Consider the following 13,580-nt stretch of genomic DNA (forward strand, 5'->3'; position numbering starts at 1 on the left):
GTCCTTGTGTGTACCCCAATAACGACCATCATTTGATTCCTGCAGAGACAGCGTAGGTATCCAACCTGCTCACATCTTCTTATTAGTTTGAATAGGAATCGGACAAGGTAACGATGGAGATGCGATTGGACCCTTCGGTTCTCCAGCCACAGGCTTCAGAAACATGTACCACCTGATTGCCAAGCTCTTTGCCTCTGAAAAACTTAGTCATAATTGGATTTTGGCCCGGAAAAAATTGTCTAATCTAATTCTTACAGCAAGAACTTGACAAATGCTGTGTGTAAATATTGGAAACAATATTATCTTAGTATTTTTTGTATGCAGAACATGATTCAACTCAATGAATGCTCCAAATGCGTCCCTCCCGAGCTACTAAGAATCTGATATTTCTATCAAAGTTCACCTTTCTATTCACAGAAGGAAAAAGACTGTGATGTCCATGTCCTTGTTATGCCTGGAAGGTGTCACAGCTCCGTGCTTGGAGTTTCTTGTCATTCGATGTGCTTCAAGTGTTTGGCTTCTGGATACCTGGTGCGGTGTTAGGGGCTGCTTTGGGGAGTCTCATGGGCATGGAAGTTTAGGCTAACTCAGCCCATTACCTGAACAAAGCACTGAAAAGGGCACCAGGAGTGAGATGCTGCCTCTCGAGCTGCAGAAATGTCTTAACACTGCCAGAAGCTGCATGAGCGCCACGAGAACCCTGCCTCCAGGTGCCGGCTCATGGCTCGCCTGAAGCAAAAGCCAGGCTGGCAAGGTGGACGAGCCCTTTTTCTTGGTGTTGAAATAACGTAAGCCTGGGCTCCAACAAGGTTTGTCACCTTCAAGTAGTAGTTTTCAGTGTGTTGAAAAGGAGTTGTTTTAGTCATCCTTATGGTAGCTGTTCCTCCGTCCTTGGAGGACAGCTTACGGGGTAGCCAGAGACACCTGACACTGGATGTCCCGTCACCAGCTCCTGGCTCCAAGGAGCAGCTGCAAGTAGGTACACCGTACACAGACAGCTTAGAAGCACTGAACATCTACTGGATTGCTGGTTTTGGCGGGGGCGGTCTGAATAATGTGCAGCGCTTTGTAAACGCACAGCGCTCTGCAAATCCACCCAGGTGCTGTGAGCTTCACTTCGCTGCCCGCAGCGCTCGCACGGGTGTCAGGCACCGACGGTTTTCAGGGTGGGTGAGCAAATCTGCACTGCTCAGAGCAGTGCTGCTCCAAGAAACACAGGCGGTCACTTAAAGCCGTCCTTACAGAGCCTGCTTTTTCATTTCAACAAAGTATTTTGTTGAGTATTTTTGGTCTAGGTAAATTAAGCTACGTGCTGTCTCCAGAAGAGAGTCTATCTTAAGTGCTTAGGATAGTTTAACTATCCCAAACAGTGAAAACTGAAATGCTGATTGCTCTGAAACCAGGCAGAATGTTGTAGGACCTAGAACAAAGATGCTAATGATCAGAAGCCCTTAAATACTTAAATATGACTAGGACATAAAGTAGTTTAGCTGAAAGGCAAAGTACAGATTGAATAAAGCATGGAGATTGCGTAAAAGAGAAAGAAGAAAGCCGTCTCCCCCAAAGAAAGGCTTTTCAGACACAAGTTGGAAATAAGAGGGCTGTTAATTAGGTAATAAGAATTCTCCTCTACCTCACACCCTGACTAAAAACATCAAAATCAGCACAGAGAAACTCCCCGCGCTGCCAAACATCACCGTACTCAGACACTGCTTGCAGTTCTGTCTGTGCGTTACCAGCCCACGCTTACGGTTAGCAGCAGGTGATCAGGGAGCAAGGTGGCATCTCGCGAGCAGTGCTAGTCCCCCACCAGCCACCTCTTGCCACCTCATTTCACCTCGCAGAGCTCTGCGCGGGAGTCACGGGACGGCGCTGCGGGGGCTGGAGCCAGGCTCCCTCTGCCGATGCTCCTGGCCGCTGGGTGCGTGGAGCTGGTGTGAGCCCAAAGCTCTTCTGGATGGCACAAAATCCATGCTGAAAGTAGCCTCAGGAGCTGTATGGTTTAAAATCAAGCATGTGGGTCTTTAAGATGCCTGCTATTCTCACATACGTGCAGCAGAGGCTCGTGGCACCATGCGCTGGTGGCTGTCCCTAGCTCAGGTTGCTTTGCATGCATGCAGGCGTGCGGGGTGCTGCAGTCCTGGGGGAGACGCTGATGGTGCTGGCTTGGCGGCGCTAGAGGTGTCAGAACAGCGGCGTGCTTTTGGTGGCGATGTCTGGAGAGGCGAGGCCCTGCCACCTGCACGGGACTTAGCACAGCCAAAGCGCGCCCAGGCACCCAGCACGCCCCCTGCGCCCTGCCGAAAGTTACAGCCACGCCGGTTCGCAGGACTTGGAGAGGGACATTTCGGAGAAATGCAACCGCAGGAGCACAAGGAGGCACAAAAGCTTCTTCCAGAGAAGCTCGGCTGTGCGAGCAGCACAGGGTGCTACCCAGAGGAGCAGAGGTTCTGCTGGCTTTGGACAAAGCCTGCCCCCACACACAGCAGTAGCGTCAAGGGCGTGCATGAGGCTTCGTAGCTTTCCTGCTGATTACTGCTTCAAATTAAACCCGCAACTTCTCTTTCACATGCAGTGTCGAAGCTCACTTTTGATGACTGTTTCTAAAGTACCAACACCTGCAGAAATCATCTCCAGAAGCTCCAGAAAGAGCCCGCACCTCGTGCCACGACACGGCTCACCCCGGGCTTTGTCCTCTGTTCGCTCAGGGCAGCACCAACTTGAACGCAAGAGCTGCCAGCTCTCGTCATCTCAAGTGAAGGCAGCTCTTCCTTACAGCCTATTTGGATTTGGCGTTTGAAAACCTCCCGCTTCTGCTCTTTTGTCTTGCTCTGGTGTTTCTAGGAAAGATCGAGACTTCTGGTCTTCCTGGGGCGCAAACTCCGCAGCCGGCCTGTGCTGCACAGACCTCGCTGCAGAGCACTGCGGGGGCACCAGTGCTCCTTCCTCCGGCTCAGTGGATTGCAAGTTCAGAAGTTACTTGGAAAAAAATAAATAAATTGCCAACCCTGAGGCATCGCTTGCTGGCTCTCAACAACTGTTTAGACATCCAGCCCAAACAGCAGAGCCTGCTTCAGGTTATGTAAACAAAAATGCCTCCGCGCTGGGAAGCTCGCTTACTGGGAGGCACAACACTTGCGCTATTTGCAGTATCTCTGCTGCTCTGACTTGGCAGTAACTCCTCTCCTGGTTATTTTCCACCCTGGGGTTTTAAAAACAGGCTCATCAGTGTCCTGTGCTAGTGCTGGCAAGCCAACAGGAGGGTTATCAACAGCCCAAGGAGCGTCAGACTTGTGAACCGACTCGCTTGTGCTTTATAGAACACCCTGCAGACAAGTTTTCCTCCCATGACACGTTAAATGCACAGCCACACAGTGCTCCAAGATGCTGCTCTGATGCTCCAATGCTACACTGTGGGCAAACTTAAAGTAAACACTGAACATTATAGCAAATCTGACAGCAAAGCAGTTTGCACAAACCACCAAGCATTTGGCTCTAATTTTTCTTGGGAGGAAAAGTCTGATTTGACAGATTGCTAGCCATAATTCCCAGCTACGATGAAATAGCTGCAATCCTCTGTACTGTTGGGCAGTTTGGGGCTAGCTTTGGCCAAAAAACAAAACAAGCTGAAATTGAAGCAGGGCAGAAAGCCTTCAGGCTGTATCTGACCCTTGGTGCAAAGCGCATATGCTTTGCTATCTTGCTTGTTTTAATATGCATCACCAGATACCTGCACGATGCAGATACCAGCCGAGATAGCAAGGAGCTGAATAGCTCAAGGCCCAGCTTTTCCCACCCCAACAACAAACCTGCAAAGTACAGCACAAATAGCAGTACCCAGCACAGCAGGTGCAGCTTTGATGGCAGACTGACGGTAGCCAGAACCCTTTATATGTGGCCGCGGCGCGTGCTGCAGGGCTCCAGCGGGTGCGTGACCGCGAATGTCCAATACACTGCAGGATGCAAGGCATCTGCACCACACTCAGCTCTGCGTTCGCTTCCTCGTCGCGGAGGCAGCTGGGACAAGGAGTGGGCTGTGTTTAAACTTATTTTTCTTTCACCAAACAGCGGAGGTGGTGACCTTTGCAAACGGTCACCTGAAACCAGCCTGCTCCCCCGGGCTGTGCGAACGGCTCGTGGGGCACAGCTGCCTCTTGGCACTCGCTGGCCTGGAGCAGAGCAACCTCACCGAAGGAAGTGACTCTGCTCTCCCCGCACCTCTGCCACCCTAGCAAAATGAGCTAGGTGGAGCAGATTTTCAGCCAAAAAACCATGCTGGGTTTAATCATATTGAAAAACACTCGTATTGCTTTTTATTTTGTGTACTAAGACTTGCTCGGTTTCCCTTGATCATTTACAGAAATGGCACCCAGATTGAATGAATTAATTTGAAAAGCTGCACCCTCCCCATCGGTGTATGAAGTCAGGTGAGCCCAGGGAGAACCACCACCAACGTCCGCCAGCAGCTACCCTTCAGGATGTTGGGCAGAAGAGACATTCAACCTTTTCCTCTTTTGCCATGGCCAGAAGGCATAATTGGAGTGCCCCTTTTCTGGGGCTTGCAAAATAACCCCCATCTGTGCTTTCTGAGCAAGAAGAAACTATTTCTTCATATGCAGGCTGATACGGAAATACCTGCCAACATCACAGAACAGGGGGATTTCCTCCTAAGGGTGCCTCAGTCTGGGTTCTTGCTAGGTAAATCCATATAAAGGTTTAAAATAACGAGGAGATTAATCAGTGAGTAATCCCTAAGCGAAACAGAGAATACACCAGACTATTCATTTTTCCCATGGTATGTGAATGTGCCATTTATTCCCTCTTCTTCACAGCCACTATTGGAAAGAAGTGCAACACCAAAGCAAGCGACGTGCCAAAAACATGTTTAATGCAGTAATATTTATGTAATCTCACGTGCTACCTGTTGTGCAGAGGGGCCACGATTAAAGATAGGGCTATTTCTTAGTCAAAGGTTATGGAAAATCTCAGCTGTCCCTGATAGAGACGCAGCACTCAGCTGCAGCTGCACGTACAGTAAGCGAGGAGCACAAAAATAGCCAGGCAAACACGCCAGCAATGCACGTAACGAGGCGGCCCCTGCCACAGAGCCCGAGAAAGGCCAGGCGAGCGCCTGGGGTCTGGGCGAGGGGAGAATTCCCACTTGATAAGATTCAGCATCCCAGACTTCTGCAGTCTCCAGCCTCGGGGTACCCTGATGTGTTCCTGCACCTCAGGACAAGGGCCCACGTCATTTTTGCAGATCTTACTGTCTGGACAAATGAAGTAGTTAAGAGAAAGGAAAAATGAGGTACAGTGTGGTTACATGAATAATTGCAGTGCGCTAACCTTTTGTTGCTGGCTCGATGATGGGTATTTCTGCCTTTTACACTTCTAAGAGTTTGCAGTTTGTCTGGGTAAAGACTGCAAAATGTCTTTGTAAGGAAAAAAAAAAAAAGAGTTGCATTGCCTGGCTCAGCCAGCTACAGCATAGTCCTGCATTTGCCCGATTCCCAAGAGATTTAACAAAAACAAAGGACCAACAGCTTAAACCTTCCATTGAAACCAAGGAACTCGACTACAAGCCGGCTAAAATAGTTATAAAACCTCACTGGGTTTAACCATTGTTAAATTACTGTCCTCCAGAGATCCAGAGAGAAAGGCTACTGGCTCGCACTAAAGCAGAAAAAAGTTAACTTGTGAAAACGTCAGAGAAGGGCACAGGACCAAGTAAGTCCAAAGGATGACCCTGCTTGCTCGGTTTAATCCAGGAACAAGCTCAGACAAAAATCCCAGGTGTGAATCGTGTGAGTGCTTATCTTGATTTTTTTGTTCCTTGAATCTGTTCCTAACCACGCCAGCCTAACCAACTCCACCTCCCTCGGGCCCTCCTAGCTTAGGCAGAAAGCCATCCCCCTGCGCGACGCGCTGACTGCGTGGGTGCTGAGCGAAACCCCAGCTTTCTAACAACTCCCTCAGCTAAACCCCATCCTGCTCGATCTGTATTTTGCTTTTAAGAGCGCATGAGCACAGCTCGCATCCAGCCTCGCTGGCTGCACGCACCGCCCGGACAAGAGAAGACAAGCCCGGAGCGGGCGCTGGGAGGAGAGCAGCGGCGCTGAGCGCTCACGTTGCCCTTCCCATCCCGCGGAGCTGGAGGAGAGAGGCAGCCAGACAGAGGACAAAAAACACCGAAAGAAAATGCGGGAGCCCTTTGATCAGTGACGGGCTGTGCTGCAGCCCAGGCTGGATTACAGGCTTTCCTTGCCGTTGGTACTTGGGAGTGTTTCTTCTGCCAGAGGAGCAGTTGAAGTTCCTGGCGTGGTTACTGAGCTGCTTCCCGCTGGCTGGGGGGAGAAGGGGGAACTTTGAACCCTTTTATCTACGTTAAGCAATGAGGATTCCTTGCAGACGTGTGGTTTTGCTGTTTTTTCCTTCATTTTTTAAGGCCAAGGACAGAAGGATGAATATGCAGGATGGCTGCTGCAGTGGCCTGGCTCTTTGCTCCTCATGTGGCTTCATACCACCTACCAAAATAACATACATATATATATATTTACACTTTTTTTTTTTAACTTTTTTTTTTTTAAGGCAATGCTGGGAAAAGACTTTGCTAAACCCAGAAACCACAACTATAAGATGTTTCGGGGAGAGACCAGACAAGACGGGGCTTTGCCCCTGTCCTGGGGGGCTGCAATTTGAGGACATTTCTCATGTAGCAACTCCCAGACAGCTCCAGCCAGCAGCCCCAAGCTGGAAGGAATTGCAAACCAAGACCCAAATCGTGTTTTGCACTGTTTTGTATGTGCCAGTGAAGCAAATGAAGTATCAATAGTCCAGACAGAATCACAGGGAGTTAGGGAGGATGACGTGCTGCCCAGGAGGTGGGCATGGCAGGAAGCTCTGCTTGCCCCCCCCAGAGACCACTGCTCGCACGGAGACACCCTTAGAAGCCGTTCGGTGCTCCAGGGGATGCACAAGGAGCTGGATCTTACTTTGAGGGATCCCCCAAAGAACAGAAGGTTGCCCCTTTAATTCCAGGGCAACTTTTTTCTCCCCACTCACCCACGGTCCCTAACAATCTGATTTCCAGAGGGGTTTCTGAGTAGGTCGATGCTTTCTTTAGGTACAGCCCAGGACGAGGGGAGCAGCAGGAGCTGGGTGTGAGTCACCTCACACACGCGTCAGGGAAGTGACACCGACACCAGCACCGTGCTGACCTCGGGCACTGAGCTTCCTCATTGCAGGGGGCATCATCATCTGGAGATAAGCACATAAACACTCCATGTTTATGAAAAAAACAACTTTTCTTTCACATGACTTCACCTCTGTAAGTGATTAACGTTTAAGAAGCTGCACGTTGGTAACTGAAGGTTTAAACCTCTGGTGATTCCCAGGCAGAGCCAGGACGGTTGCGGCGCTTTTGGTACCTGTGTTGGCCTGGAACCAGCTGCCCAGGCAGCAAGCAGGGATGGCTTGAGCCCTCTTGGAGGGAGCCAGGCAGGAGGACGAAGGCACTGACTAAAAACCATCCTGCCACGGTAATAAATAAAACATCACGTGAAGTTTAAGGAAAAAAAAAAAAAAACAAACCTACAAATTCCATCCCCTGTGTCAACCCTTTCGATGTTAAGGTGAAATCCTCCTGCCCCCCCCCCCCGTCGGGCTGGTGCCCCTCGGGCTCCCTGCCCAGCGCTGCGGGGGGCCCGGAGCCACCCGGCTCCGGCCCCGGCTCCCGTGGGGGGCTCCGAGCGCCCTCCCCGCTCCCGCACCTGCCCTTTCCTCCGCGGCGGGCGCTGCCCGGGGGCGGGCGGCGGGGTGGGGGGGGGGGGGGCGCTGCCCGGGGCCGCTCCCGTTCGGCCCCGGCCCGGTCCCGCCCCCGCTCCGCGCCCAGCCGCGGGCAGCTCCGCAGGAGCGGAGGCAGCGGCGCCGATGTGGGGCCGCCGCCGCCCGCAGGGCCGGCACCGCAGAGGTAGGACCGGGGGCGTTGGGGGGCGGCGGAGGCCCACGGGGGGTTTTTGGGGGGGGGAGGGCGATGGCCACGGCCCCGGGTCAGCGGGGGGCGGCGGGATCCAGCCCCCCCCCCCCTCCGCGGGGTACCCCCCGCTTATTTAAGGGGGATCTTGGCTGCGGAGGGCGAGCCCCGCTCCTCCCGGGCTCTGCCGCAGCCTGGGGCAGGAGGGGGAGCCAGGGCAGAAACTGGCTCGGGCTTAAAACCCCGCTCCTTTCCAGTTAAACCTCCCCAGATGTCCGACAGCAACTGGGCAGCGCGAGGCGGAACCAGTTTGAGCCAAGCGGGAGCGATCCCGCGTGGGGTCACTCGGGGGGAGCCGGGGGGGGGGGGGCGAGCGCGGGGCTCTCCGCGAGGCTTCCAGTAAGTTTGCTTCATGTGGCCTTACTCAGCTGCGAGGCACTCCCATAATTATGGCTGCAATTAAAAGCAACAGCATCCATTTACATCAGGTCCCGGTCATTTTGAACCATCATCTAATGAGGGCATTCGTGTAGGGATAGCTATGCAGGATGAGGGCACTGCGCGCGGAGCTTCTCGGGGAGGATTTTTGTTTGAGAACTTTGTCGAGGTCGCTCGGAGGGAGGGTCTGCTTGGATTGAGTGAAATAGGACATTTTGTTAGGAAAAAGCGCAAGGTTTTACCAACATAGCCCAGCAGCAGGGTGTTGTTGGATTAAGTGAAGTGCTTTTAGCAGTTTTATGGTTTTTGTGTCATCCGTCTAATTAAAAAAAATCAGCTTGGTTACACCAGTCTATTTCTCAACTGGATTGCATCAATGTTCCTTCTGCTCCTCTGAATCAGAGATTTGGTCAGTGCAGCTTGTGTCTGGTGTCTCGCTGCCGGCGGAGCACCGCGGCTGCATCCCAGATTGCTGGCTGAGGCTGTGTGGTTTCCTTAGGGCTCGAGCTGCATGCAGCACGCTGGCCCAGCCGTTTTTCTCTGCATCGGACTTTAAACACTGGAAGGCGTTGTAGGGAGGGTTTCTGCTTTTTTTTCTGAAGGAAAAGACTTGGTGGGGTACTCTCACCTTCTCGCTCTGTGTGTTATTTTTGATTGTTGTTTTGCGTACAGAATATAGGGTAGGCTTGTCGTCCCCACGCCCTGCGTGGGGCAGGTCCATGGAAAAGTTCACAAGGCAAATGTTGCAGAAATGACAAAAACTCTCAACGTGCAGTGGAGGAAGCAGCAGCCACAGATATGGGAAGTGCTGTGTTCCTTGTGCCTGCTCTGGTTTTCCCCAGAAGCCTTTTTTCGTCCCATTTTTGGTCAAATAATTGTCCGCTAACCTTTTGTCGCAGACAGTGCTTGACTTGAGCTCTCTGAGAGCATAAGAGGTCCAGTGATTAAATCCTACAAGGGGGTAAAAGGGAATAAAGAAGTCTGAAGTTGCTTATCTGTCTCGTCGGGCTCTCTAGCAGCTGAAATTAAGTAAGCTAAGTGGATTCCTGGTTTTACTCAATTTTTATTAGGTGCTCAGAGTGGGGACATGGAAAGGAGCCACACGCGTTGCTATTTGCAGAGGCCAGGGGGTTATTTTGGTGTGATTTGGTTGCGCGGAGGGGAAGTTTCCGGTGGAGTGCTGGCCTGGCTCACTCCAAGAGACTGCGCTGGCTCGGGCTGGCTAATAACCAGGCTTGTTCTTGGGTGCCTGCCAAACCCTGGCCCTAAATATTGTAATCGCATGCTAATTATGAATACTGATCCCCAGACGTATTTAATGTGCTGCCAGGTGAAGTGCTAACCTTGGAGTTGCTGAGTGTAGCAGCGTGGTTTGGGTAAAATCGCTCTGACCTGGTGGGTCCGTGAGTTTGTGTCGCTGCGACGAGAAGCGATGTTTCTGGTTTTGCATGAAGTGTGTCGTATTACCTGCGGGTTTTGAAGTGCCCTTGAGGTTCTGCTATGTCCAAAAACCTCGTCTGTTGTTTGAGAGGCTGGTGAAGGGGGGGCTCTTCGGGGCGCTGGCATCCGTAACGTTTGAGGAGCTGAATCTGCGCGCTGCGATGAGCCTGAAATCTTTCAGTGAGCAACTTCTGTGGTAGGGCCTGAATGCACACAACGAGTCTCCTAATTGCACTGACTTTTCTCCACATGATGGATAAGAGGGTTGTTTTGTAATGTTTTATTAATAAAATGGGACGGATTTGTCATGAGTGCCCTTGTGGATATAATGTGCCTGTTGCAGCTTTAAATCTGTGCGTGTGGGTATAATTTCAGCACGACTGGTTACTTAGATATCCAAAATGACTGCGTGGCATTAGTTTTCAGATGATTCAGGACGTTACTATCTTGTTTACAGGCCATGAAGCCCTTAGTTCCCCTTGTCACTAGATAGTGGACCACCAAACTTCTTCCCAACCTTATTCTTTTTTCTGATGTGCGTTTTCTCCTCTCTCTGCGTAGCATCAAGCCTCTCTCTTCTCCATGGGCTCGGGGCTGGCTGTGTGTGTGTTGTGCCCCAGGACAGGGATCGCTGGGCTGCCAGGGCTCGGGGGCTCTCAGCTTGCTGCGGGGTTGGCGCGAAGCCGCGTGGTGACAGCAACATGTCACTCGGACGTGCTGATCCTGCCCCGCTCAGAAGGGCTGCGGTGTGGCATCTTTTGAAACGGGTTCACACTCGGATGGTTTCTCCATCTGCAGATAGCTGTAAGTTTTGTGAGCTGGATTCGTCTGTACTGAAACTGCCGAGGCTTGGTTTGATCCTGCGTGTATTTAGGTGCATAAACAGGAAAGTTTCCTTAAACAGCAAGAAATCCTCACTGCTGGATGACATACCCAGTTTGCCCATGGGTAGTTTATGTCAAGTGATGCAAGGGACAAAATATTTGTAGTGATTTATTTATAGTTAAAAGCTTCCGTATGGCTACGCACACCTCTTTTGACATAAATTAAAAATTTGAGTTGTTTTAATGCATCCGAGATTGTTTTTGACAATTATTGCTGCCACAACAATATTTGGATTTAAGGCTGCCTTTTTCTTCCTCTTAAGTTTTCTCTTATGATCATATATCCCTGGAGATCTAATCGATGTTGTCAGTTAATAACAAGCAACATTTGTCATTCATGGGAACCTGATGGATATTCTTCAGCTTGGAGCTCTGCAACATCTACCTTCTGTGCTGAGGAGGGAGAAAAACAGAAGAGCTTTGTAGTTTTTCTATTATCAGTGTGAAACCAGTTTCCCCAAAACAATGGGGGGATTTCAGGGGTTCGTGACCTCTTGCAATTAAAAAAAATTTAGGTGGCTTGCAAGAGGCAGGCTGGTAGGGATGAAGGAGGAGTGGAACAAGCACCAAGGCAGCCCTCGTTGTGGAGGAAAGCAGCTCTCCCGTTAGTCAAAGTCATTCCTCATTTTCTGTAGGAGATTGATCTAGCTGTGTTTTTTTCTTTTTCTTCTCTCCCTCTCTTTCATTTTATTTTATTTTTTCTCTGAGAAATGCTCCACTTGGGGGTTAGGGTATGGAAACTTAAAATTCAAGCAGTTCTGGAAGAGATGTCTCCCATGGATATAGGTCTTGTGGCTGTAACTGTTTGTTCTTCCCCAGGTTTGGGTCATGTCTGAGGACCTGGGCTCATCCAGTGCCAGTCTCGTGTCTGATGGGGAAGGCTGAAGTGCAGGCAGGGTAGCTCTTTTCTCTTGGTAGCCAGTTTTCACTAAAATGTAGGAGATTTTAATGTTTTTGAGACCTGTGTCCGAAAAGGTTCAAATTAATGGATGACCTGGCCATGTGATTCCTGAAGGGACAGGGCTTGAGCAAGCGAGCCTGAACAGCTGACGTTTCATGGGAGGTGGAGAGTGCATGCGTTTGCATTTGATCTGTTTTGGTTTTGCTCCACCATCATATCCCGTTTACATAGCCGAATACTAACATGAAGTGAATTATATCAAGCCCATCCCCACTCACATACTGGAGGGAGGCTGTTTATGCTGGGACATGAAAGTCTTCTAAAAACATTAATTTTCAGGATTGTGTTTGGGCACCCAAGCTTCTTGGTTTCCTTTTCCTCTAGCAAACCCCTCTGCTTTACATCACAGGGAACCTTTTTTTTTTTTTTTTCCAGTTTCCTCGACTGTTTTCTCTTTCTGGAGCTACTTTTCAGGCTGTGGCTAATGCACTTTAACAAAATAATGTGGGTGCTCCTAACCTGAAGCATCCGTCCCCTGCTTGTCAGGTTGCTACCGCTGCTGCGTGTGCTATTTGCTTTCAATTTATATTAAAATTTAATTCTTTGGATGTGTATTTACATATCGTGGTGCCAGTCTCTCCCATATGCTGTACGTGCTGGAGTATGGCCTTCTCCACTCTGCAGTCATTCATTATGGTTTATTTTCTCTACAGAGACTGGTGCTGAAACAAAGCTCTTTTTAGAAATATAATTGAGAATTGAGGGATTTTGTTTTTAAATACAAACAAAAAAGGTTTCTTTGCTAATATTATGATGGCAACTGTCGTTTGGTAAATGTTTCGCCTTTGCAGCAGTTTTTATTTGTAATATTTCTGTTGTTTAGCCTGCCTGCACTTCACAAATTAGATTATTTTGGCTGTTGTAATTTTATTATCCTTATTAAGCTTCCTCATCTACGTATTGACCCTGTTAGTCTCAGGAAGCTGATAAGCCATCTAGCTGTACTTGCAAAACACACAGAAAATGAGAAATCTGCCCTGGAGGCTATGAAGACACAGATTTGCTTGTGATTGGGATCATGGTATGTCTGTCCGGTGTTCTGTCACCTCCAGTGCTAGGTTTTAGACTGTATGACAGCATTGCAGCTTGCTAAATTGAGGTGTATTTTGCTTTTATTATAAACTCTGCTGAGAAGCTTTGCTCTAGCTCTCTTGTATTTTTGTTTGGATGAATACGCTCCTTTTCCACAGAGCTCAAGAACAGTTCCAGAGGCAGCTGGCGTCATGTATGCTGCGAGTTTTTTTTTTTGCTCCTTGTGTCAGTGTCAGTTTTCCATGCTGCCTTTCCAGGGGGATTTATTCCTCATTTTCAAAAACCTGCCTTCCAATCTCTGCTGCCTACAGCATGCACGTGAAACCGGGAGTAACTGTAGGTGTGGGCGCAGGACTTCAGGCCCAGTTGCTGCCCCAATAACTTGTTTGCTATTGTTTCCATCACCATGGGCTTTTCCATTAGTGACCTGCTTATCCCATACGGTAATATATGCTGAATGCTATACCCTGTTGGAACTGTACTCACCTCTTTTTTTGTTTGTTTGTTCTAGCTCTTGGACAAGTCCTGTCCCTCTAACAACGTGAGATTGTACAACCTCCAACTCCATGTCTGCTCTGAGTCCGCTTTAGATGTTTTCAAATTGGTCTCTGCCAATTTACACCTTACTGATGGAACCAGAATGTTCAAAGAGCCATGTTTTTTTCTTGTTCTCCCCGACCTCTCTGCATAGTCGCTGCTTCTTCTAACATCTTGATGTTTTTGCTTTTATGATACTCTTTCCACCCCCCAGCCCATGTTTCCTCCTCCTCCTCCCACAACATGACCTTGCTTTTCTCTTGTCTCCCCATGCCCTATTTCAGGCATTCACATGGCTTCAGCTTCTATTATGTGC

At 49.7% G+C, this 13,580-nt stretch overlaps 1 protein-coding gene across 2 annotated transcripts in view; it reads left to right on the plus strand.

Annotated features, from left to right (window-relative positions):
- Positions 1-7,857: 7,857 nt before the first annotated feature.
- The window catches only part of LOC118248263 (6-phosphofructo-2-kinase/fructose-2,6-bisphosphatase 4), a 49,464-nt gene continuing 43,741 nt past the window's right edge, over positions 7,858-13,580 (plus strand). Inside the window, exon 1 of one of the 2 annotated variants that reach the window (XM_050712842.1) lies at positions 7,858-7,969. In XM_050712842.1, the coding sequence (XP_050568799.1) occupies positions 7,930-7,969 (40 nt within the window). In that variant the 5' untranslated portion in view covers positions 7,858-7,929. The remainder of the gene's footprint in view (positions 7,970-13,580) is intronic. The other variant, XM_050712841.1, reaches the window with a different exon arrangement.

This window comes from Cygnus atratus, chromosome 10, assembly GCF_013377495.2.
Source record: "Cygnus atratus isolate AKBS03 ecotype Queensland, Australia chromosome 10, CAtr_DNAZoo_HiC_assembly, whole genome shotgun sequence".
NCBI classification, from domain to species: Eukaryota; Metazoa; Chordata; class Aves; order Anseriformes; family Anatidae; genus Cygnus; species Cygnus atratus.